General features: G+C 53.9%; 1 protein-coding gene across 1 annotated transcript in view; it reads right to left on the minus strand.

Moving 5' to 3' along the window:
- Positions 1-1,258: 1,258 nt before the first annotated feature.
- The window catches only part of MGMT (O-6-methylguanine-DNA methyltransferase), a 197,432-nt gene continuing 172,269 nt past the window's right edge, over positions 1,259-26,421 (minus strand). Inside the window, exons 5-6 of the mRNA XM_056795063.1 lie at positions 5,333-5,472; positions 1,259-1,680 (exon numbers count right to left, since the gene is read on the minus strand). Of these exons, the coding sequence (XP_056651041.1) occupies positions 1,543-1,680; positions 5,333-5,472 (278 nt within the window). The 3' untranslated portion in view covers positions 1,259-1,542. The remainder of the gene's footprint in view (positions 1,681-5,332; positions 5,473-26,421) is intronic.

Raw genomic sequence — 26,421 nt, forward strand, 5'->3', positions numbered from 1 at the left:
TGTCTCTCCATCTCTCGGTCTCTCCTCTCCATCTGTCTCTGTCTCTCTGTCTCTCCCTCTCTCCATCTCTGTCTCTCCTCTCCATCTGTCTGTCTCCCTCAGCCCCCCCTTGGGGCCCCTCTGCGCCCTGGGGGCTCCTTCCCTTCCCCCTCCCCCTCCCTTGGGGACCCTCTGCGCCCTGGGGGCTCCTTCCCTCCCTCCTCCCCCCCCCCTCAGCCCTCCCTTGGGGCCCCTCCGCACCCTGTGGGCTCCTTCCCTCCCTCCTCTCCCCCATAGCCCTGCCTCAAGGCCCCTCTGCACCCTGTGGGCTCCTTCCCTCCCCCTCCCTTGGGGCCCCTCCGCACCCTGTGGGCTCCTTCCCTCCCCCTCCCTTGGGGCCCCTCCGCACCCTGTGGGCTCCTTCCCTCCCCCTCCCTTGGAGCCCCTCCGCACCCTGTGGGCTCCCTCCCTCCCCCTCTCCCCCCTTGGGGCCCCCATTTTTCTCTGAGAACCCCGAGCTCCTTCACGTCACCACGAGGCCCTCCCTGGCCTTCAGAGGCCACCCGTGCGAGGCCGGAGGGGCTCGTCTCCTGGCGGGTCCTCGAGCGGCTCCTTTTCCTGTCCTTCTCCCAGAGGAGGGGGCCGCGCCAAGGGGGGCCGCAGCACCCTCTGTCGAAAACCACGCGGCCTGAGGCGACGGGGCGCTGCTCTGCCCGGCGCCTCCCTCTCGCGCCTGGCCGGGCGTCCGTCCCAGAAGGAAATGCAGAGGGCGGCCCAGCCCTCTTCGGGCCCCCAAAGCAGCAGGGAGAGGCCCACCGCCCTCTGTCCGTGCCCAGGGCTGCCCGGGCAGACAGCAGGCCTCGGACAATCATCCCTTTATCTGGGCCAAAGGAGGGAGCTTTGGAACCTCCGGACCCCGTCTGGGCAGGCTGCCATCTCGGGGTTCCGGGGACGCGGCCAAACTCCTCGAGGCTGGGCCGGCACGCCTGGCCGACAGTCCGGCTGGAGGGGCCCTGCGGGGGGTGGGGGATCCGCCTGCCACCCGCAGCCATAGGGCCCGGGCCTGCCATTCTCCATGCCCAGAGGGCGCTCGCCAACCAAGGGGCCGCACTGTCGGCCGCCAACGTCCGGAGGCTTCTGAGCGGCGGGAAAGCCCGGCAGGGAGCGCCTCCGGCCTCTCGGGCCGAGCTTCTCCCAGAGCGGCCGCGTCGCTGCCACCCGAGAGCCGCCATTGTTCCCCCGGCCTTGAGGGAGGTGAAGCAGAGACGGACACGCGGGGGGAGGGGGCGGCCAGAGAGCTTTATTCGCCCCAAAGCGGGGCCCTGGAGGGGGCGGGGAGAGGCCGAGGGCAGCACCAACAGGAAGCGGGGCCGGGCCGCTTCCTGGTCCGCGCGCCGTGCAACGGGCACAACAGTAGAGCAAAAGCGGGGCTGGAGATGGGAAGCCAGTCCAGGCGCCGCTGCCGGAGCCCGCCTGCTTGTCCAGCCTCGCCGTCCCCGAGGCGTCAGCTGCCTGGGAAGCGCGGGGGTCCGGCTGCCAGGCGGGGCGGCGCTGGGCCGCGCCTCAGCGGGCCCCCTCGCCCTTCAGGCGCCGCTCGTGCGCCAGCAGCCACTCCTTGGCGCTCGCGCCGGCTCCGCCCGTGTAGTGGCCCGTCTTTCCGCTGCTGCAGATCACTCGGTGGCACGGGATGAGGATGGGGACCTGGAAGAGAGGGAGGCAGGCGGTGACGCCCTGGGAGCTGGCACGGCCGGCACGGGGGACGGCGCCGGGTCTAAAGGGGGCCCGGACCGGGCTCAGGAGCCCCCGTCTGTGCCCCCCGGGCTCTGTGGGAGCTGGGGGGGCCATCGAGGCCGCCCACACCCTCCCGCAGGGACCCCGGAGAGCTCACAGGACTCGCCGAGGGCAGGAGAGCCCAAGGTGGCTCTTCGGAATCGTGTCTCATGTTCTGCACGTTCAGAGGCAGGAGGCTGCGAAGGGCCCAGAGAGGCCCGAGTGGGCCGACTTCTCCCTCCGGCGTGCCAACGTCTGCCAAAGGCTCTGCCCGCCTCCAAGCCTGCCAGAAGCGCTGGCTCAGCCCCCCCATTCTGCGCGGCCTCGGGCGAGCTTTCCGGGAAAGGCTGTGCCGCCGGAGGGGGACAGCCTCGTCCTTCCACCGCCAAGACCGCGAGTTCGTGCTTCGGGATCACTCCGGAGCGGCTGCCACGTCTGCCACGGACGCTCTCAGGGGCTCCGAGGGAGCCGCAGTCTTGGCGGAAGGAAGGGCGGGGCCGCTTCCAGCCGTCTCGGCCTCCCTCCTTCGTCCTTCCATTCTGGGCCGATGAGGTCCAGAGGAGAGCACGGAGCCACGCAGCAGCGTGGGGGCTCCCTTCCCTCTTCCTGGGCAGAAAGCGAAGAATTCTGACTTAAAAAGGAACGCCAGGAGACGCCTTCCGGGGCCTCGATCCACGCTTGAACGCAGGGCAGCGTGGCGGGACGCCCAGACGGACCCCGACTCCTCGGGACTTCCGGCTCTGTCACTCGATCGAGGGGGGACGCAGCGTCGTGCCCTGAGACGGTCTTCGGGGGAGCCTTTGGGCGTCCACGTCCTGGTTGGCCAGAAGGAGAGCGGACGCCATCGGGGGGCCTTGGGCTCTGCCCCGCTCCCTCTCGCGCCCCTTTCAGCAGCGGTCAGCACTCCCTGGTCTCCAGGCCAAGGTTTGGTGAAAGCGGGCCGGCCTCCCCGCCCGGGCCTCCTCCTTGTCCAGCCCAGAAGTCAACACGGGCGGCCGTCTCAGGCTCGGGTACAACCCGCCAGCTTCGAGCCTGGGTGGGCCACACCTCTTTGGACACGGGGTGGGCGGTGGCTCTCCTCCTCTGGGCCTCCACGGGCGCCCCACTGAGGCAGGCGACGGGCGGCGGCACCAGGTTCTGGTTCGGTTCTCCACCCAAAGGGGACACCTTTCAGAGCCTCCCCAAGCTGCGGCGGTGGCTCCTCTCGGGGCTCTTCTGCTGCCCGCTTGGTGACTACTCACAGAGCTTGCTGGGCCCCGCCCCAGGGCCGGACCCTCCCGCAATTCGTATCAGCAACCCAGAACGGCTCCCCTTGGCGGCTCCACAGCCAGGGAGCTCCCGACCTAGCCGGGCCTCTCAGTCACTAACGGGAGGGATCCTGCGAGGCGGCGTCGGCTCTCGCTTCGCGTCCGCGCTGCAGGGGAGCAGCCACAGGGAAGAAGCTTGTTTTTCTCTTGGCCTCATCAATAGCCAAATCCCGGTGGGCGCAGGACGCGCAGACGCTGGGATCCATCCCTGCCGGGCGGGCGGCTTTCCTCCTGGTCTGACAGCACAGACGCCGCGGGGCCCGCAGGGCGAGCCTGGCGCGGCTTCTCGCAGAGCCCGTGAACGTGTCTGGGAAAAGGTGGGGAGCAGACGGTGGCCGAGGAGGGAACCCCAGCAATGGGCTGCCGTCTAGAAGGGAAACGGTGCGAGCCAGCGAGGGGGGAAGCGGCCCAGCACCCAAATGCCTTTTTACCACAAGCGCCGGCTTCCCTGCCCGTTCTGTGGCCTCTGGCCAGCCCCGGAGAGAGGAAAACAAGGCAACAGATCCCTGACGGGCACTGGCACACTCTCGAGCTTATGGGCAGCCGCCCGAGGATGGCATAAGGCGGGGCAGCTCCGGGACGCTGCAGCCCGTCCTCCTCCATCTTCTCTGAAACGCACCAGACAGTCAATGCTCGGGCCTGGCAAAGCACTCAGCCCTTTGGGGTAGGGCAGGGAGAGAAGCTGGAATGGCCCAAAGTCTCCATCTGCCCCTGCTGACAGGAAGGGGGAAGGCAGGAAGCACCCATCTGCCCCTGCTGACAGGAAGAGGGAGGGCAGGAAGCTCCCATCTGCCTCTGCTGACAGGAAGAGGGAGGGCAGGAAGCTCCCATCTGCCTCTGCTGACAGGAAGAGGGAGGGCAGGAAGCTCCCATCTGCCCCTGCTGACAGGAAGCAGGAAGTGGAGACGCCATCTCTGAAGGAGGATCCAGTCATTAGGATGCCCAACCCCAACGTTCTCCATCTCCCACAAGGGCCCAGGATGTCTTTCTGAGCCTCCTCTCCTATTCTAATGGGATTTCTCGCCGAACTTCATGGGTGCTCGGCCAATCTCGACTGAAGTAACCAGCCTGAAGATTTTCTTGCCAAAGGGGAGCCGTTCCTGGCATTCCTCGGCATAACTTCAAGCCAAGATGGTGCACATCTTGGCGGCTGCGGCACCTTCTCATAAAGTTGAAGGTCACTGAATGAATTACGTGAAGGAACTCCAGGCCAACAGGAGCCTTGCAGAGGGCCTGCTCTGCAAATTGACCACCAGCTGGCCATCCCTGGCCCACAGGAAGAGCAGCCTGGAAGGGGCACATGAAGGCCTCGGGCCCCGTCTGCCCACCCTGCTTCTCACACTAGCACAGCCAGGTCTAGAGGGCACCCCTTCCCCTCTGCCTGGGGAGAGCCTGGCTTTCCTTTAAGGCTTAGCTCCCTTGTCACCACCTACAAGAAGCCCTCCGGACCTCTTTCCCACGTCCAGTTTTCTTAGCGGCCTTTGCCTGGATTCTTGGCTCCCCTGATCGCCTGCCTCCTGCTGTGGGCCCGAGTGTCCAGTCTCTGCCCCCCGACGTCCAGCGGCCTAGTGGCCTCCTCATCCCTTTGGGGCTCTAAACGGAGCCGGATGGCGCCACTGTCCTCAGGATTCGGACGTAAGAGCTGGCCATGCTGGAGGTGGGCCCGGAGTGCCTGGCCGTGGGGCACGCGGTCCCTGGCACGCTGCGCCCCCGTCTCCTACGTCGTACCTCGGGAAGGCTCAGGACGGGCGGGCGGCCCCTCTCTCCTGGCTGGGGCGCAGATGGCGGAGGAAGACGAGCTCTCCCACGGCGCAGCCCCCTCGCCGCTCAGGCGCCCATCTCCCGATGCCAGGGCCCGGCAGGATGCTGCAGCCGCCATCTTCTCGGGGACCCCCGAAGCGAGGGGCCGTGTGGGATGCGCTCGACTCAGCGGCGCATCTCAAAAGGGCAGAAAAGGCCCCGCTAGATGAGGGGGTCCCGGAGAGGCGCTCCAAGGCTAACGATGCGCTTTTGTAACTGGCGCCTCCAGCAGCGCCGTCGCCTTTGCCCGGGGCGCGGAGCCTGCCATGCCCAGCAGCCGCGGGGGAGAGACCGGGCGCCAACGGTGCTGGGGGGGCAGAGCGCCCGCAATCCCCGCTTTCCAGGCTCGTCTGCTCTGGGGGATTCCCGCCCCGTCCCCGACATCCGGGCACCCCGCCAGGGGTTAGCGGCCAGACGGCTGCTGTCGCCCCAGGACAGAAAAGCGCCCCCCCGCCCCCCCGGCCCCCCTTCCTTACCGGGTTGTGCCTCATGACGCCCCCCACAGCTCTGGCGGCCCGACTGTTCCCCGCCAGGGCCGCGAGCTGCCCGTAGGACACGGTGTCCCCGGCTTTCACGGCCGTCATCAGCTTGTACAGCACCCGCCTGCGGAAGGAGTCTGGAAGAGAAAGGGGAGAAGGCTGAGGGGCGGGCAGCGCGGGGGCTCCTGGCGCCGCTCGGTTCCGGAGTGGTCCAACGGGACCGTGTTCCGGAAGGGCGGCGCGAGGCTGACGGAACCGAAGCCCTTCTGCGGGAGAAGCCCGGCCGTCTTTATTCTGCATGAAGCCAATTGAGCACCAGCATAATCCAGGTGATACCCAGCGGGGTCACCCAAGAAATTAACTCTGTTGTTCCTCCATTTGCACGGATTAGGGGGGCGCCCGGCGGCGGCCCCACTTTCCACGCTATAATTTCCAAGTGTGCGGCGCGTGGCTCGGGGTCGCCCGGGGGTTAATCACGCTGATTTGTCCTTTTAATTGCTTTCTATTCAAAGAAAATTCATTAGATAATGTTCTCTTCGAAATGCACGAATCAATTTAGCTGAAGGAAGCGCATTAGGGAGCTCATTAGCACCAGACGCTCGCTCGGGAGGCGCTGGCCCGGTCTGGCCCGGTTCTGGGGGCCTCCCCCGTCCCGCTCCGGGCCAAAACGGGCCCTGGCCAGAGGCCGCTGCTCGCTCCACTGCCCGCAGGTCCGGTCCGACCCAGCCTAGCCCGAGAGGGGGAGGGGCAGCCAGAACCTCAGGCGGGGGGCGTCCCCAAGGGGCCCCCTGTGGCCCGTGAGCCAGTGAGTAGGAGACCTCTGGAGGAAGAGCCCCCATTGTACAGCCATGGAAGGTGGGCGAGGAGCTTTGATGGGGAGACGGGGCGGGAAAGCCTCGGGGGGCCTGGGGGTCCCCACGCGAGGGGCGGCCCGGACACACCCTGAGCCCTGAGCCTTGGGCCTTAAGCGGGCCGCGCTGTCCTTTGTGGCCAGCCGAGCGGAGGCCTCGGGAAGAAGGAGGAGCTGGACGCACATTGTTTCAAGCCAGCGAAAACCCGCTGGCTGCCAGGCCGGCTCGGCCTTGTTTCCATCCCCTCCGAGTCCGGATCAGGTGATAATGTAATTAGCAGAGTCGGAAACAGCAGCACAAACCAACAAAGGGGACCCATCTCGGGCCGGGCGGGACCGGTCAGGCAGGAAATTCGGGTTGCTCACCGTTCCTGGCAAGAAACGGAAAACAAGCCGTGTGCATGCAAGGAGGCGGGGGGCAGGGGCCGGACGGCCGAGCGAGGGCCCCCCGGGAGGGGCAGGGGCCGGACGGCCGAGCGAGGGCCCCCCAGGAGGGGCAGGGGCCGGATGGCCTAGTGAGAGCACCCCCAGGAGGGGCAGGGGCTGGATGGCTGAGTGAGGCCCCCCCTGCTGCCCCAAGGACACATGCTGGGGGAGCCTGGGCAGCCACGTTCCTCTGCCCAAAGGGGGCCCCTTCCAGGCCCCTCTGTAACCCTCTGTACAGGTCAGGGAAGCAAGAGGGAGACTGGAGAGAAAGCTAACCCCCTAAGGATTATTAAGATGTATCTAGGGGCTGAACGGGGAGTCCGAAGATCTGAGTTCAAATCCTGCCTCGGGCTCTTACTGGTTGTGTGTGTGTGTGTGAGCAAAGCTGTGGAAAGGATCCAAGGTGAGGATCTTTTAGAAATGTTTTCACACCTTAAAGCATGCAGAAGTAGCAACAGCAGGAGGAGGAGTTTCACAAAGAGCGAGCGCTAGGCTGGACAGGGAAGGAAACTGAGGTAAAGGGGGAGAGTCGGTCAACAAGCATTCTCTTCCTTCTCTTCCACCTCAGAACCGATACTAAGTAGAGGTTCCCAGGCAGAAGAGCGGTCAGGGCTGGGCCATGGCAGTGAAGGGACTTGCCCAGGGTCACCCAGCCAGGGCCCAGGACCTCCGGTCTCTCAGTCTGACTCTCCCCCCCCGGAGCCACTCGCTGCCCCCTCATGAGCGCCTCGTATGTGCCAGGGACGGTGCTCAACACGGCGATGCACAACGGCCAACGAAACAAAGCGAATCCACGTGGGGCCTGCGAGGGAACAAGATGGCGGCGCGGACAGGACATCCCGGCGGCCTTTGGCGCATTCAGCGGCAAACAACTTCCGGTTTCTCTCGTGCTCTCCCAGAATGCTCGGGGACTAACCCGAGCAGTGGAGCGGCGTTTCCCCGAGGGCCGGAGGGTCCGGACAGAGGCTGCCCGCCCTCCCAGAGGCGCTGAGGGAGGCTGCCTGGGCCCCGCGGGCGGGTCGCTCCGCTCTTCCCATGGCTGGGAACACACATAAATATCAGTGGAGGCAGCAGGACGACTCCATCGCAGCCTCCACCCTGCCTGAGAGGCGAGAACTGGGCTTCCTTCCACAGGCTGGCCGGGAGCCGGGCCCAGGCAGGGAGGGGGCCTCCCCAGGTCAGCGGAGAAGGGCGGTTTAAGAGCAGTGCGGGGGCTCCCCCGACAGCGGCCGCCCCACCCCCGCGCACCCCACGAGCCCGGGGCCATTTTCAGGCTGCGGGCCGCGGGGAGCTCATCGAGGAGCCACTCACACGGGAGCTTTTGGAGCCGAAGCCCGGAGCAATCAGCTGAGCCATAGCAGAGCATTATGGGTTGTTTTCTTTGGGGGGTTCCAAGCGTGCGGCCCTCCATTGTCATTAAATGTTCTTAAACGCGCCGCCCACAGCCGGCCTTCCTGAATGCTGGGAGCCCCCCACCCCGCTCTTCCGAGGCCCCCCTTCTCCCAGAGGGCTGCTCTGGCCGGCTGTCTCCTCCCTTGGAATGCTGTCGCCCTTTATGGCGTTTCTTCCTGTTTCTAGGACAGCCTCTTCCCCATCCTTCTCCGCCCAATCATGAGGAAGGGCGGCTCCCAGAGCCTTCCCAAGCACCTACAGGACGATCTGGCCGACTCCGCTGCAGGACCCTCTAAAGGGAATTCTTCCTCCTCTCCCTCATCTGCTAAATGAACCGCCATCTTGCCAGGCGGTGAACCTAAGGCTCTGGATCACCCTTCACTCCTTCTCCTTCTCTGCTCCTGCACCCAAGCCCCATCCGTTCTTCCTCTGCCATCTCTCACATCTCCCTTTCTTGTCCTGACGTCCACACACCTCTGGACGCCGGGGGCAGCCTCTCCACGGGCCTCTCAGGATCCCTCACGTGCCTTCGGAAAAAACCCTGAGAGATGTCCATCTGGGGGGAGTCTGAGGAAATGCCCCAGACGTCCGTTCTTGGTCCTATTTTGTCCAACGCTCTTATCAAAGACTGACACGAAAGCCTAAAAACCACGTCACAAGCTTGTAGCTACTATAATGAGGGAGAGAATCAGGAACCACAGACGCCCTGAAACGCTGGGACTGGCAAGACGGAAATGAATGGGGATAAATGCAAAGCTCCACTTTTGGGTCCAAAAAGGCATCTTCGGAGGCACTGTAGCCAATATAAGAGGGCAAGCTTAAAAACTCAATTCTAAGGATTTTAAACCAAAAAGGGAAAGAGGGAGAAAACTGTTGACGTGAATCTATCCTGTGAGATGACATAGCACCATAGTAGGAAGAAAAAGAGAAAGAAACAAGATTCAGAGAAGGAAAACCACAAGGAAGAGCTAATAATAAATCCCACGAATTCAGGATATCGGTATACCTATGCACGAGGGATGGCTACAGTGAAAAGGATATAAAGATCCTAATGCTGGGAACCTAAGTTGATCTCATCAGAGATTTCCCTGAGATGTGGTGGGATCTGACCCATCATTAACATATAAGTCTGGATGTACTAAAAGGGATACATAAATATGTGAAAAATAAAAGGAGGGGGAGGAAAACCTTTTATATTAAGAAAAGTTATTTCTGTAAGGAAATTCTGAAACCAGGGTAGATAAGCATGGTGGCTTCTGTAAATGCTCTCTCCAAAGTTAACAATGATATCTTAATGGCTCTGTCCAATGGCATTTTTAGGGGCACAGGTAGGATAGGCAAGGATGAATCGTGATTGGCATTCTTAGAGGAAGTCCCGAGTTCACAGTTCCAAGGAAGCACTGGGTTAATACCATATGATTAATATGAAAAGGTAAAAAGTGTTAAAATATCATCATATTTCCTAATAAAAAGGTTTTTGATACAGATGAGGAAAAAAAGTAGCAAAAAATGAAAAAGGAAAGGATAGGGTAATTCAAAAGTATCTCTAATTGAAAGCAGATTTATCTTCAAAAAGACATGTGAATTAATATTTTGGAAAAAGGATATAACTAATTTCATTACTTTTAGGAAATCAGAATATTGATGTAGATTTCATTTACTTCAGGAATTATCAAGGGCATGAAGAAAATAATAGAAAACAAATGACATGCATTCCTCAAATGTGAATGGTTTAAATTCTCTCATTAAAAGAAAAAGAGTGACAAACTATGTCTCAAATCAAAATGATCAACAATGTTGCCTTTTGAAGATGTATTTGGAATAAATATAGGACTCTATTAAAATTAAGAGGTTAGTCTAAAGGATTTGAATGAAATTGTACGTTCAAAAAAGCAGGAAGAGGAGTATGGCTAAAGCTTCTTGATAAAGTGGAATCTGAACTTGAAAACTCTGAAAGAGACAGAAGTAGAAATGACAACAAATTGAAAGGAAAGGCCTGGATGACACTGGAGGTAGAATTTTATTGGTAAAGTTAAATTCAAGATCAACTCCTTCTACCAATGCAGTCTATATTTTCTCTGCAAACATAAGTCTCAAAGAGTTGTGAAAATGGGAGGGGATTTGCTTGGCCACATCAGCAGAATGCGGCAAAGGTAAGACTTGAACCCAAAACTTTCTGGTATCAAAATCAATTCTATATCTTCCACACCACCTGTCTTCAAAGGGAAAGTAAAATAATAGCAAATATGGTGTTATTAAAAGAATATAGAGTGAGAGAATCTGAGCTCAAATCACAATGCAATGGGATCTTGAAAATAATTGACTTTTAACTCTGTTTTCTCATATGCTAAATGAGGGAGTTAAACTAGATATAGTTTGTCTTTTCTAGTTCTTAAACTATAAATGCTGATCCAAAAATGTAATAATGTCCAATTGGTATGCCCCACATAATCCAAAAGTTAAATTTGTAAAAGTCTGGTTAATGATGACACAAAAAGAAACAGCCAAGTATAGTAGTCATAGCAGGAGACTTTAAATGCCTTTATCAGAATAGGAACAATTAATAATTTTAAAAATCATAGCTCTAAAATGCTTATTTAATATGTTATAAATAAGTAAAGAAATATTTCTTTTCTTTTTTTGTATTAAATATCTGCCTACGTTTATTGGAGAAACAACATGAAAGGAACAGATAAATTATGCCTAGTGCAAAACAAAGGATTTTCTTACTTTCTCAGTTTTAGAAGTGGCCTAATATTGCTTTCCATTAGTTAGTTTCTGGGATATTTGCTGTCACTTTTTTTTTTATTTAGAATATTTTTCCATGGCTACATGATTCATGATTTCCACCCCCTTCCAATTCTCACAAAAACTGGTCACATGCTAGGTTACAGAAGAGCCATACGTAAATTCAAAAGGCAGCCATGACTTATGTTGTATTTTCAGATGTCAATAGCCAATTAGAATTAAATGACAAGAGCATGAGCAAGAATCACAAAACTACAAGGAAAGTGAAGAAGCAATCTATCAAACCATGAAGTGGCTAAAGTAGAAACTAGAAAAATAACGATCCTTTAAGGAATTATAACAATAATACAAAAATCTATGGGATGGGATCAAAATAATTTTTCAGGATGTATTTATGTTGCTGAATGCCTACACTAATAAGAGGGAAAATAAGTGAACAAAGCTTCCACCGAAAGGCAATGGAAAAGAATCAAAGCAGTAGCCTAAAGGAAAGTAAAAACAGAGAGATTATGAAGTTAAGAACAGAAATAAAGAGTGATTCAAGATAATTGCAAGAGTATTTATTAAACATCGATTATGTGCAAGGCAGGAGTTAGGCAAAGTTTAACTGAAAACTAGTCACTGGCCTCTCCAAGAGATAAGGATGTGTAAGATTTAAGTTGGCCAGTTTTTAAAGAAGTGTCAAGTCAAGTAAGACTTAACATGAAAACAAAACAAAACTAAATAAAGCCCAATAAATGAATGCTTGACCCTGTGGGAGATAACACCTGGCCCAAGCAGGTTCACAGAAATCTTCTGAAATAATCCTTATGCAATAATTTTATTCATAAGCAACTAAAGAAGAGACCCTATTTACTACCAGAAGACATAAGTATGTCTTCAAAACCTGGCAAAGATAATGCCACAAAAGAAAATTATTGATAAGAAAATTGTCTCAACAACAAAAAGAAGTGTGACTTCACTGTCACTGGTGTGACAATGGAACAAAGAGGAATAAATATGGTGGCAAAGTTCAAGTCCTGTTGGAAGGATGTTGAGCATAATCCCCCACCAATCTGCTTGCCTTTGGAGATCTTCATCGCCTGGAAGCAGTCTGTATGGGAACGAGTTATTGGGCCACAGTTCCCATGGGGCAAAGAAAAGTACAAAGCAGCCCTTAGTCCAAAAGCGTCTCCATCCGCTTTTGCAGTGGTGTTGGTAAAGTAGTGGGAAAGGGGGGCAAACCAAGCAAATCATCAATTTTGAGAAAATCCGTAGACATGATTTTATCTGGCAACATTCTAATATGAGCTACTTCTCTAGTGGCCAAGGGGCCAGGCAAAATTCTTGAGGGACTGAATCGTATCAATGCTATCATTTAACCGATTGATCAATCAACAAGTGTCTTTTAAGTACCTTCTAAATGAAACCAAGAGACGAAAGGAAGATTTGGATAAATGAAAAGATAGCTCAAAGGCTCTCCTTAGAGACTTGAGTAAAGGAGCTGGTTTTAGCATGCTTTGAGAGGCGATTAGAAATGGCATTTCATGGGACATTTGGTCATCTCATATGCAGTTTGAGTAAGAATTTTCAAAAATATCATGAAAATAATTACAATTTATGTACCATGCTCTTGTTGCAGAGGATGAGAAAGCCTAACAAGAATTTGATAAAATCTCCCAAATTTAATCAACATATATGTGGCTCTTTGAGGATGCAAGTGCGCAAGTGGCCCAAGGGGAAAAGACCCCAAATGTTAGGAAATACACTTGGGAATAAAAAAAATGGCAGAAGCCAAATGCTTGTGAGGCCATCCAGAATTCTGCTCTCCTTTGAGAAAAAATGTGAGAACTGGTCATGGCAAATACCAAAGAGCATAAGAAAATGAAAATATTTAAGGTGGAAAATGACACGATTGTGGCAGTCATTCTTGAATTAACTGAGCTGACTGTTTATAGTCAGACCATTAAATTGAGAGCGAAGATAATGGAATTACAATCTGAAAGAACAAAAATGAGAAAAAAGATATGGCATTCAATGAAAACATCTCCAACCTGACCTATTTAAAGAAGCAATTAATCTGAAAAATGGGAAAGAGATGATGGAATAGGAACTGATAGTGATTATTAACACTTCCTGAAAGAATTTAACCAACATGATTCAATATGCACTGAGGAAGGCCCAGAGAGTCCAGAAATAGTTGTAGCCAGAACACACAAGGCCCCTGATCTTGCTAGTGCCTAGCACCCTCCCATCAAGTTTATTTATATTTACTCTGTACAGACTTTTGCATATCAATATAACTGGATCTGTTGATTCTTCCCAAAAGTATTTGTGATACTTGAGCAATCTGTATCTTTGTCTCTTTATCCCCAATGTCACCAAAGCCTTCTAATGTCTCGCGTCTTTTAACTGTTTTCTATTTGTCCTCTATCTAGTTTGTTTCAATCAAACGGCAAACATTTATTAAGCATCTTCTACGTACCAGCCACTGCAGTATGTATTGTGGACACAAAAAGAGGCAAAAGGCAATCCCTGCCCTCAAGGAGCACACGGTCTAATGGGAGAAGACAAGCATGTAAGCACATATGCATGGGAGAAATAGAAACAGGAAATCAATTGACAGAGGTCAGGGAAAGCTTCCTCCAGGAGGTGGGATTTTAACGGGGACTTAAAGGAAGCCAGGGAAGTGAGAGGTCAGAGGGGAGGAGGGAGAGCCTTCCAGGAATGGCGGATGGCCAGAGAGAATGGCCAGAGCCAAAAGATGGAGGGTGTTTATGGAACAACTGAGATGGACCATTTGTCGGTGGCGGCAAGGTGTACGGTATGACCACATCTGTGTGGCCAAGCTCCTATGGGTAGGGGCACCAGAGGGGAGGGTGGCTGAAGGAGAGCCAGTATGTGTGCTGGAGTCTACCTGGAAGGCCCCACTCAGGGAGGAAAGAATTTTTCCTTTGCCTCTTGTCCTGCTCTTTGAGGGCAGGGACTGTCTTTTGTCTCTTTGTATCCTGGAGCTTAGCGCGTCGTAAGCACTTAAATGCCTACTGGCCCACTGACCAGTATCTCTGACATAGCGGGCATACACACAATAAATGCTTGCTGAATTAAATCGAATAAGAGAGATCTGTCAATTTACAAGGTACAGCGTCTTGGAAATCTTTCTAGTCATTCAGTAAAGCAGTTTAGCTTCCTGCCTGCGTGGTCGAGGGCCCTGACCCAACCTCTCTCTGACTTAGAGTTAGAAAGTCCTCTTATGCTACAGTGGACTCCTGAATAACAATATGCTCCTTCTCAAATATGTTTTTGGGGGCACTATGAGTGGCATGGCAGCTGTGCCCTCACACACCCCAAAGGGCCATATTGTATTATGAGGACTCGAAGAGAAGGGGGGTGTCAAGGCATCAACCAGAAAGGAAGGTGAAGAAGCTGTGTGTGGTAGGAGGGAATCAAAGGTAGCTGGGTCTTAAGAGGGGAGATGTAGACACCCACAAAGACCTGAAGTTAAACAGAAGATTGAATGTTTCAATCAGCGTGGAAATCAGAGAGAAATTCTGTGGCTTGTCCACCCCAGAAAGGGGAAGGCCAGGAGGAAGCCCTTTCTATGCTCTGGGTTATCAAGGGCCAGGAAGTATTCCTTAGAAAAATAGGAGAGAGACTTCCATGACAGAAAGAAAAGAGTTTAAGAGATGAAGAGAAAGTGTTTGGAGAGAGAAAGCTCATCCCTCAGAGGAGCAGAGGAACAAAAGGCACCCCTGCATCCCTCCACCTCCATGGCATCCACACACTTGCCCAAAGACCGACAACAAGGCAAGAGCTTCATGAGGCACAGCCCTTTGAGTACGGTATCACGGAGCCTGAGGGGCTGAAGTCCACAGTGTGGCCATGGCTCAGTCAGAAGAAACAGGCCGCCAGAGGCGAGAAGGGCAAGAAGAGTCACATGGAGAACCAGGGGCAGCCGTTCTCTCCTGGGTGTAAGACAGCATCTTCCCTGTTGGGTCTGGGTGGGCTAAGCAGAGTGGAGGACTCGTCTACACTTGATCATCCTCACGAGGCTGCTGGGGCGGTGCTCAGAGGACTTCTGGCTCTGTCCACTTCACTCTGCATCAGCTCGTGTGGATCTCCCCAGGTCTTTCTGTATCCTCCCCTTCCCCTCTTCCTACAGCACATTGCAAGCCTCAGCACTTGTACATCATCATTTGGTCAACCATCAACTGGGAAGTGGCTGAACAAAGTATAGCACATATATGTGATAGAATATGTGGTTTTCTGCATCAATATGGAGCTTGCATGACAAAAGATAGACTACTGGCCTGGCCAGAGCAAAGATCTATTACTATAGTTATGACTATGATGACGGCGATGGCTACTATCACTACTGGCATTTCTATAGCACTGGATGTTTGCAAAATGCTTACAAACATCTCATTTGATCCTCATGCCACCATTCTAATTTTACAGATGGAGAAAATGGAGCAGACAGAGGCTAAGAGACTTTCCCAGAGTCAGACAGCTAGTAAGTGTCTAAGGCTGGATTTGAACTCAGGTCTCCCTGTCCCCAGACCCAGTGATTTTATCCATTGTACCAATAAACTGACTGCTCAGGTGGAAATGATGGGAACCTTTGTGGGGAGTGTTCCCACCCTATGGTCAAAGAGAATGAAAGCTAGGTATTGTTTGGGGAGGAGAGGGAGAGAGAGAGAGAGAGAGAGAGAGAGAGAGAGAGAGAGAGAGAGAGAGAGAGAGAGAGAGAGAGAGAGAGAGAGAGAGAGAGAGACAGACAGAGAGAGAGAGAGACAGAGAGACAGAGGGAGAGACAGAGACAGAGACAGAGAGAGGGAGAGACAGAGACAGACAGAGAGAGACAGACAGAGAGAGAGAGAGAGACGGAGAGACAGAGACAGAGAGAGAGAGAGACGGAGAGAGAGAGAGAGAGAGAGAGAGAGAGAGAGAGAGAGAGAGAGAGAGACAGAGAGAGAGAGAGACAGAGAGAGAGAGAGAGACAGAGAGACGGAGAGAGAGAGAGAAAAAGCTGTAAAAACAGTGTGAAGAATGTTATGGTTTAGAAGGAGCTGAGGACAAAGGATGTTTCCCCACCATAAGTCATGATGGAGAAAAGAGAAGGACCCAGAAAAGGGTCTTGCTTGAAACGGAAAAGATGAGCTACCTAACAGACAGAAAGCAGAGCTGACCAGTCCATACTGGCTTCCGCCTTTTCTGCCCAGGACAATCACTTTTGTGTTGGGAATGAGAACAAACATGGCAGATAAGAAGATATTCAAGGCAAGGTAGGCGACAGTCAGGAGAACACTGAATTTTCCCAGGACACCGCAGGCCTTCCTTAATGAGATCTATAACAAACCCAAAGAATTTGGCTTACCTCCCTAAGACACAGAAAAAGTGAGGCGATGAAGGATGCCTTTTGTCCAGAGCCTATCCTGCTGGTCCATCAGACAACATATCTTGGACAGAATGCAAACAGAAAGATTTTGGTTCAAAATTTGACCAGAGAACGGATCAGATGGCTTTCAGGAAACCACAGAGTTCTCTTACAGACTCCAGGCTGGTTTTCATAATGAAAGGGCAGCTTTTCCACATTGATATTCTTCTAGCTTTGCTTTTGTCTGTGAGTCATGAAATGCCAGCATCTCAGAGGCCTAACGATTAGGGCGATGGAGAAGGATAATATCCCCAAAGATGAATTTCCCAGGAGGACTAGAGAAAAAGAGGCCTCCAGAGGAGGGTGGGCTTGGGAAGACAGGCAGGCTAGTCATGGAACCAGAGGAAGAATACCTGACAGGCAGTGCATGCATTCCCCGGTGGCATTGATTCTATGTCACAGGCTCTAGGAAATGGCCCTGGCATGCTAGCTGCCCTCTTGGAAGGTCGAGGATTTATGGGCCAACATGGACAAGTCATATACAAGAGGAGTGTGGGTAGCATGGGTGCTTCCAATAAGCAATGAGGAAGGGATGCCACTGTGACGAGATCCTGGATCCACACAAACCAAAGTGCCAGGGGTGACACTGTTCTAATGGATCACATATTGAACAACTACTAGGTAAAACCAGGAGGGGACGAGCTGAAAAAGAAAAGTTCTCTGCTTGGAGACTCTGACCTAGGGCCAGTGCTAACTTGCCTCCCACTAGCCCAAGGAAGGAGAGAGATGGATCAATGCAGCCCTACAGAGACACCGGAGAGAAGTTGAAGGGAGACAGAAGACCCATGTTTGCTTTTCTCATAGAGAGTAAAAACTCAGGAAAAGAATCATTATTTTAAGAAATATCCTTTGGAAATTGGTTCATAATTTGTTTCAGAGTTCTGGGCTCTGATGTGGTCTCAGACCCTTCCTAATTGTGTGACCCTGGGCAAGTCACTTTACCTCACTGCCTAGGTCTTACTGGAACCAATCTACAATACTGATTGTAAGACAAAAAGTAAGGAGGGTTAGAAAACACAAGAAAAACGTACCTAACTCAGGGATAGAGAAGAGATATTTCTATTAAACTAATGGAAGGGATGATTAGGCAAGATAGAGAAGCTTCATGGGATTAATTTTAAAAACAGAGGTCACAGTCAAACAAAAAACTACTGATTGGCAATTTATTTGTGGTGAATGAGAGATTGGAATCTATGCCAAAGACATGAGGGACTCGTAATATTGATCAGGAGGCCTTCAGGGCAGAGCAGCTTTCCTGAGAGATGGGGCGACCCAGCTCGTGGCTCCCTGTGGCCCCACACTGGCCTGGTGACTGGCAGACCCTCTTCTCCTGATGCGCTCGGACACTCTGAAGGGCACTCCGATCTGTGCTGGGCTTGCTAGGAGGATTGAATGAGACGATATCTGGAAAGCATTTAGCAGCGCCCGCTCTGCCCCTCCAAATAGGAAGTGCACTTTAATCAGTGCTTGGAAAGGCTCAGCATCTCCCTAGGAATCAGAGATCAGAACCACAACAAGGAAGCACTGTAGAACCGGCAGAAAAATGAATAAAAGCCCTCCAGGAAGAGGCTCCCTGCATCAGAGCCTCTAGCAGTGGGGCCCGAGAGGCCTCCAAATCCAAAAGCAGGCGTTTCTAGCAAGGGCGCGCAGGCCCCCAGGATTTGCACCTCTGTCTCCATCCCGGAATTCCTCCTGAGTCTCTTCTGCAACCAGGGGGTGCCTTTCCCGAGCACACATCCATCTCCATGGTCTATGCCTGGCCCCACGTTTATAAGTAGAGGATCAGTAAATGAATGATTAATTGGTGTGCACGTGTGTAAGCACACACATGTGCACACATGCACACACGTGTATGTGTATACACACATCCAGAAACCTGGTAAGGCTGGGAGGGGACCAGGAAAGAGCTCTTGTAGGAAGAAGGGGGCCATCAGAGCTCTTGCTGTCGAGGCACCTTTCTACTGAGTCTGTTGCCAGATCACGGTAGGTGACTATAATGGAATATTATTGAGCCATAGGAAATGGCCAAATGGATCATCTCAGAGAACCAGGGAAGGCTGGAGGAACTCATGTGGAGCAGAGAGGAGAATTTAGGGTGTAGATAATGACATCATAAAGAGAAACAACTTGGGAAGACTGAAGGGCTGGAACTGCTGCAATGAGCAGCTGAGCCTCCAGAGGCCTTCGTCCACAAGATGGCGGGTGGGCGGCACTCCCACGGTGGCCTCTGACTCCTGGGCAGATGACAGGCGGGCGGTGCTCCCACAGTGGCTCCTGGGCTGTTCTCTGCTGTGCCCCAGGACGTCTCTGCCGAGGGTCACCACAAGGCAGAACTGGGCCCCGGCATCGGAAACAACTAAGGGATGGGGTGGCGGGAAGCTGTGAGGAGGCCTGGCCTCCCCGCTGCCTCGTCATGGCGGGCCTGAGCCCAGGAAGGAGCCTCACAAGAGGCAGAGAGCTGATGCCCAACATCCAGCGCCAGGACAGGAGAGGAAAAGGAGGGGAAAGGCTGAACCTTCACATCCGAAGGAGCCTGAAGGCCTCACGGGCTGAGCACGACTTCTCTCTCATGTGACCATCTGGGCCTCTGAAATGAGCGCTTTGTCTCACCGAGGGGAGGAGAAATGATAAGCTCGCTGGGCGAGGCTCAGCCACACGGAGAAAGGTAAGAGATGCTCTATGGAGCCATTTATATTTATTTGTTTTTACTGCACTCGTTGTTGGAGCTTATCAAGATTATTTAGCAAAAAGGACACGGGAAGCGTCAACCCCAAACGCAAGGAAGCCTGCCGAGAAAGGATTCAACTCGGAGTCTCCCCACACGGGTGTGAAAAATTATCTATTAAAATGTGTTAACAGTCAAATAATTTTCATTCAGCTCCAAGCAGGAGAACTGGGTCTTTCCCACAGTTTTTAACAGCTTCCTGAACTGTGCAAGAAATGAGGGAAAACATCCTCCCGTGTCTAACACTTTCCTGGAGTGAAGAAGGAGAAGAATCGAAAATGAGGAGGGAGGACATTTCCATCGCATCTCCGTTTGGCGAGAGCTGAGCAAGCAGACACGAATCCCAGCACAACAAGGAGCCCTTCTCTGGCTCTGTCTGTCTGTCTGTCGGTCTGTCGGTCTTTTTCCTTAGGAATCCTCCCAACGTCCGCAGACGCGCACACGCTATTCCCGAAAGAGGGAATCCAACGGGAAGAAGGGAACAAACTTGTTTCACACATGTGCAGCCCCCCAGGAGCATGTGTCTCCTCCAGGGCATAACCTTGTTATCAAAACAATAAAAAGGTAGAAAATCTGATTAAAATGACACAACTTTATCGATGCACACCCGGCGACGGGTCTCCTCCTCATGCCCAGAGAGCGAATGACGGGGAGGTGATGTCGAATCGCACCTTGCCTGCCTCCCGTGAGAGGCTCGACAGAGACGCGGCCCAGGCGGGTGGTGCCGGACGTCCCTGCGGCCATTAAAGCTGCGCCAGGGCCGAATCCTGGGATTCGGGAGAGGGAGGAGAAACTGTGTCAGGACGCTTAGCAAACACGACACGCAGCCTCCTGGCTGCTCAGAAGAAGCTTCTGCCCGCCCCGGCCTGTGCCCCCGTCACCAGGCGCTGCCAGGGCTCCAGTCACATAATCAACATCATTTACAAAACCTAAAGGGGACGACGCTGATGGATATCTGGCCATGTGACTTATTAGGCTTTGTCTCCCGAAGCCCCAAGGTCCTGTTAAATAATTTTTCATTGATAATCATCCTCTCTGCGCGATCAGCCAACTTTTGAAGCCCAACCCGACGGAGGGGAGCGGAGCCCCTTAATTTCTTAATAAATTATTCTTTACCATAGGACGGGGATTATGGCGCGGAGCAGGCATATCATTACTGACAGAGCTGTCAGAAGGACAGGTGAAAGGAAAACTGGCAAGCTTTAATTTCTCTGCTGAGAAATAAGGGGCTCTTTGGGGATTAATCTCAGTATCAACATTGAGCCTTTGCCTCAGGGCAGCCGAGGAATTCAAAAGAAGTTGTGACTGAAATTTGAGTGATGGAATCGAGCTCAAATTGTGCAGCTGACTTTGGCTGCTCACCTATTCAAATGAAGAGCGCTGGGCCCGCAGGTATGGCGGCGGCGCAGGTGTCCCCCTGAGCCGGGGATGCTGAGGCCTGGTGGAAGAAGCCTCTGCTGTGGGCCCCGAGGCCCCCCTCCCAGGTCTGAGGACGCCCCAGCCCCCAGGCCCAGCCTGTCTCATGGACAGAGGGAGGATGAAGACACGCAGATTCCTGGCCTCTCTCTGCCCTGCCTCAAACTTTTGCTCTGAGGCCTCAGTTAGGCCAAGGTCAGCACATGTAATAAGGAAACCTGGGTGTTCCGCCGGCCAGCTTTACAGCCTCCGAGAGCTTCCAATGACAGAAAGGCAAGTGTTTGGAACTCCTGCTGGGAGCTCGGTCTCGCTGCAGAGGACTTGAGGAGACGGACTATAGTTCAGAAGGATTTTTGGGGTTCTGATGAGGCCAAGGGGACGGGTTCGAGCCCCAGGTGAGTCAGCTGGCTTCACTCCATCAAAGGGCTGCCCATGTGTAGCTGCTTAAGAGGCCACCCAGTCCCATGGGACGATGGAGCCACAGGGTGAGTCTGCTGTCCGGCCATGATCCCCAGGGGCACCCTCCTGAGGGCCAGGCTGTGGGTGAGTTCACAGGAAAGTCCCGACGGCCCAGGCTCTCCTCCATCTGAACGGCCTCCCCTGTGGTCCCTGAGGACCCCCTAACCTGGCTGCCTCCCCATTCTGTGAAGATGCTTCTGGCCAACAGTCCCATAGGCAGGGGGCTCGGGGCAGCCCAGAACACTTATTCCTTTTAATCCTGGAATCCGGAAAGACCCAACAAGTGCATGAAGCGCCTACCACAGGCCACTGGGCCAGATGCCGGGGACCGGAGGGAGCTTTACTTTGGGAAACTGCGGCTGTGGGTGGTTCAATGACTCGCCCAGCATCATCTGGCTGGCAAGTAGTAATCATGACCAACCACAACCCTATCCAGCGCCGTTCTGGGCCAGTCCCCGGGCTGAGCATGTGTTGGTTGTGTTATTTCATCCTGGCCCATGCTCTCCGCCTCCACACTCTGGCCGTTTCCTGCTGTCCAGGCCCAGTGGCCCACTGAGCTGGCTCCTCCCCAGATGCCGGCCTCCTCCTGATGGGCAGATCTGGCCTTGTTGCTCCCTCCTCGGCCTTCCCCGCCTTCCAGCACCGTCTCCTGGATCTGGCCTCCCCTGCCTGCCTCTTCCTTCTTGGTCTCCATACTGGACCCTTGGCCACAGCCCATCCCATGACTCTGTCTGAGGCCTGAACGTCCCCTCCCAGTTCTCCTGCTCACTGGATGCCACCAAGTGTGCTCATGCCTCAGGTCTCTTCCAAGTTCCGGGCATGCAGCCCAGCTCACCAGTCAAGTGCCAAACTGCATGGCCCAGCGCTACCTCGCACTCCGCATATGTGAAACCGGCGCCCCTCCACTCCCCGAATCTCCGCACTTCTGCTGGGGGCCCACCACCTCCCGGGCTCCTCGCTCTCTCCCGGAGCCTGTTCCCCAGAACCTCTCACACTTGGCCCTTCTCACCCTACAGAGGGCCGCAGCCCTCAGTGCCCTGTGCCAGGACAGCTGCGGCCACCTTGTCCCCCATCTCTCCAGAGCTTCCAGAGGCCTTCTCTGCTCTGAGCCTCACAGGCCCATCAGACTGGCCTTCGTTCCGGGCACCGCCTTCCCTCCCTGTCTGTGTCTTACCCCTGGCCCCGCAGAGACCCCCCCCCAAAGCTGCTCTTCTTTCTTCTCCCAAACAGGTTGTCCCATGACCTCCACTTCCCAGCTCAGTCACCTCCTCTGGAACCTCTAGAGGGGCCTCACTCCCCTTTAGCACCACATCCCCAGGATCTAACAGCATCCAGAGGTGTGTCTTTAATAAGTGTACTCTGGCTTGTGGACTGACCGACTTTAGAAGAGGCGGGTGAGCTGGACTTGAACTCGGGCAACCTGCCTTGGCTGCTGTGGAGCAAGGCTTAGAGGCCTGGAGTCCGGGAGACCCGAGCCCAAATCTGGCCTTGGACACTTACTAGCTGTGTCCCGGGACACGTCACCAGTTTGACTCCATTTCTGCATCTGTAAAATGGGGATAATGGCAGCATCTACTTTCTGGGGTTGTTGGGAGGCTCAAATGAGACAATATTTGTAAAGAGCTTAGCACAGGCACAGAGTAAGTGCACTATAGTTGTCATCATTATTACGACTTTCTAGCCGGGTGAAGCTTGGCCAAAGTGGTGAGGCACCCAGAGCCTCAGCTTCCCAATCCACTGATTTCTTTCTTTGTGCATGTTTCCTCCCCGAGGATAAAGGATAAACTCCCCCCGGGCAGGGGCTCTCTCTTGCCCCTGGGAAGTGCTGACCACATGAGTTGGATGCTTCTAGAACTCGGCAGCTTCCACTCTCCTGGGAAAAGACAATGTTCAGGTGGCTGAGGACAGAAAAGATAGGGGGACACATGAGCAGCCACTGGTGTGGTGGCCTCCTGGAGGGGGCAGCCCAGAGAGAGGAATGGAGACGGGAGATGGACGAGTGTGAGAAGATCGGCCAGATGGTGGCCTGTGCTGTGGGGAAAACATCGCCATGGCCTGGAGCCAAACCGCCAAGGGCCTGAAAGGGTCCACGGAGGGGCACTGGGGAGCTACTGATGATCCCCGCTGAGGAGAGCAAAGGGGTCAGGCCCACGCTTTAGGAAGATTACTTTGGCCTCTGGGTGGAGGATGGATCGGAGAAGGAAGAGGCTGGGAACCAGGAGACGACTGATGAGGCCAATACAGTCTGGGACGGAGAGTGCTGGGGACATGAATGAGGGTGGAGTGACATATCAAGGAACCATGGTGTGGGGGCAGAACTGAGAGGCCGGGCACTCACGTGACCAGCCAGGATGGAGAAGAAGGCAAGTGGGGGCTGGAGGGTGACTCGGGCATTTAGAAGAATGTTCCTCTTTGCTCACACAGCTTGAGAAAATTGCATTTGACCATCTTTGGCCAACTGTAGCTCACGGTGGTCCAGCAATCCCAACCCAGAGCCTCTGCGCCTGGGCCCAGGTTTCTTCTGGATCTCTTGTTGGTCCTTGTCTTCTCGTCTGCACAAACCGCCTCCCCAGCGCAAGTCAGACGATGCTCTCCCTGGGCATCGTCTCTTCGACAGTTGTCCCACTTTCTTCCCTATCAGACTTGCTCCTGTCTGTGACCTCGTAATTTAATACTTGAGGCAAGCAGGTGACAGTCTGATGGGCACCGTTGCTCACCCCCAGGGATCCCCACAAGCAATGCTCCACTTGCCATGACCGGAGAGGTTCATCTTCCACGTCTTGGCTCTGGAAGCTCGAGCAAGAGCTGCCTTGGTTCCTTTGGGGGAAAGGCAGGAGGCACCAATCAGGGTGGCTTCTCTTCTTCCTTTGGTGTGGAATGGATCATCTCTGTCACCCCCAGGGCACCATGGCCATGTGGCTTCCTCCTCTGGATTTCTGGTGTTCCTCTGCATGGCATTCCTAGGATCTTAAATCTGGAGCAGAGAGCAAGCCCACAGGCCACTCAGGGAACACTGAGGCTCAGAGCTCATGCCCAGGTCACCGGCCATGCCAAAGTAGCAGTTGGAATGTCACTGTGCCCCCTCACTCATTCCCAGCTTCTGTAAAAGTCTTCTGAACCCAAGTCTGGCCTGAGAGGACGTGAGTCATAGAAGATGGTGGCAAGATGGATGCTGCAATTTGTCTTTTACATCAGAGATGGCTGAATGCAACATGGAAAAACCAGACCACTTCTCAAGCTCATTGTGCCAGAAGTGTCTTGGATCTGGGGCAACTGGAGGACAAGGTCACTCGGCCAGTCAACAAGCACTCGTCTTAGTAAGTGCTTACTGTGTGCCAGGCACTAGGTTAAACCCAACACAGTCCAAGACTCTCCTGCTGCTGGGAGGAGTTGGGCAAATACGCACCAATATAAATGTAAATCCCGTCCTGTCCCCTGCTGTAGAGCTCACCACTTGATCAAGGATGGCCATCGACACCATCCTAAATGATGGCCTGGCTCCTGACGGGCTACGTGAGAGCTTCTTGTGCTCGGAGCCCATCATAAACAGCTGCTGACCCCTCTGCTCTGTCCCAGGCATGGCCACACATGGAAAGGGGCCTCCAGGACAGGGAGAAGGAGGGGGTGCCTCAGCTGAGGGTGAGCAATGGCCATCAAGTGACTTGTCCAGGGTCAAAGAGTGGGGGGGTGAACCTCCCATCTGCAGGTCTGGCTCTCCATCCACTGAGCCACCGAACTTCCTCCCTGGGTATTATTATTGCTGTCGTCGTTACTGTCAGTCTTGGGTCTGGGGCTGTATTCATCCTTCATCTACCATAACTTTCCTGGAAATTCACAAAAGGCTCCTTTACAGGGACTTTCTGGAAAAACTCCCGGCCTGGATTAAACTAGAGAGCAACTCTTATTGGCCAATCTGCACAAGCCCCTTCCTGGAAGCCCCCTCCTCTGCAATGTGGGCAATGCCTACACCTGGGAAGGGGGCTCTTCCTGAAGAAGGCTGCCTGAGGGACGGAAGCAGGGCCATGGGTGCTGTTGCTTCTTCCATCTTAGTCTCAAGAGGAAGTTGTCTTTGGGTTCTTCAGTCATCGGTGCACTTGCCATCTCCCGTCTTGGTTGATGGGCGCCATTTTCCTTCCAGACTGGTGAGGCCATCAGTGTGGGGAACTCTTGGAGCAGAGATTCCCTTTCCCAATACACTCATAAACCACGTGGGGTTTCAAGGAGCACTAGGTGAGTCACGCAGCATTCCTGAGCCTGCCTGGGGCAGAGAGACAGGGTCTTCCTGGGGTCTTCTTGGGCCCATGGCCAGCCTGCCATCTGCTGAGGCCTGGGCATGGGGCTCCTCTCTACAGGCCGTTTTTTTTAGATTTCACTGGGAGATGGAACTTTTAATGGACAAAATGTGCTGTCATGGAGACTGACTCCTGCATTGCCATCTATAGCCTAAGAAAGCTGCTTGAGCAGGTAAATGACTCGCCTAAGGTCCTGCTGCCAGGCCACTAGGAAATGGGCCTTGAATCTGGTCTCCCTAGACTGTTCCCCACGGTGCCTGGAGCCCCTGAATGCTTGGGCACACTACTACCACCACCACCCCACCTTTCTTAAAGGCACGCTTCCCTTATCTATTGCCCAGAGAGGTGACTCCTATAAGCCCAGGTCAAGCAGGAATGCCTGTGCTTTAAACAAAGCATTCGCTCACATCTACACCAGAAAACAATGAGTGGCTGGGCCGGCAGAGGCTGGCAAGAGCACGCCAGTACTGAATGAGCTGCTGCCTGGAAACCCGGTGGCATTGCCGTGGCTCGGGCTGGTCATCGTCAGGCTGGACCGTTCTACCCCTGCGGCTTATTCGCACTCGTTCCCAAACAAGACAGACGCTGATCCATCATGGGATGTACATGGCTGCTATCAAACCTCATGCTTCCACCAGAAACAGCGTTAAGTAGCGTTTCCACCTGCCTCCTGAATCCTCTCAGATGACGTCTACACGTCCTTTAGCCTCTAAAGATATGAACACGTGCCAAGGAAAGGCAGAAACGGGGCCCTGAGCTCGAACTGGAGCTCAAATGGACCCGCCAGACGAGGGTGACGGCAAAAGCACGATGCCTGTGGAGGCCAAAGCGGTGGCCAGTAGGTCCATCTCTGGTTTTTCTCCTCCAGCCTCTACCGGGCCTGGTTTCTAACTGACTTCAGCTTTTTTTATGGGACTGCTCTCCCCGCTTTGCCTTCTCATACCGCCTTAACCAGTTGTCGCTTGCTTTCAGTGGTGGATGATGGGTATTTGGAATTTCTGGCTATTGTCGCTTCTGTGCCTGACAATCTCATTCTCCAAACTGCATAGAATTAAAGCAAGGACGAGGGGCCCATCTTTGGCATTGGGAGCTGTCCAGAGGTTGAGCCACGACAAGAGGACTTGAACATGTTTGGGGTTCGAGGTGGCGGCTATTTAACGTGTTAAAGGCAGGTTTTCCTTGTTCCACATTCTACCAAGTATCTCAAATTTGGCTCCTCTCTGGCTCCTATAATCTAGTCCTTTTTCTGTCTTTCATAATGTGGCAACTTTCTATGGTCCTGGCTACTGACTGGGTAAATGCATAAATGCGTATATGCCCTGATTCAAGGACCTGTTATAGATTTATTTTTCCTTTACTTGG

This window comes from Monodelphis domestica, chromosome 1 (genome assembly GCF_027887165.1).
Source record: "Monodelphis domestica isolate mMonDom1 chromosome 1, mMonDom1.pri, whole genome shotgun sequence".
Classification (NCBI taxonomy): domain Eukaryota; kingdom Metazoa; phylum Chordata; class Mammalia; order Didelphimorphia; family Didelphidae; genus Monodelphis; species Monodelphis domestica.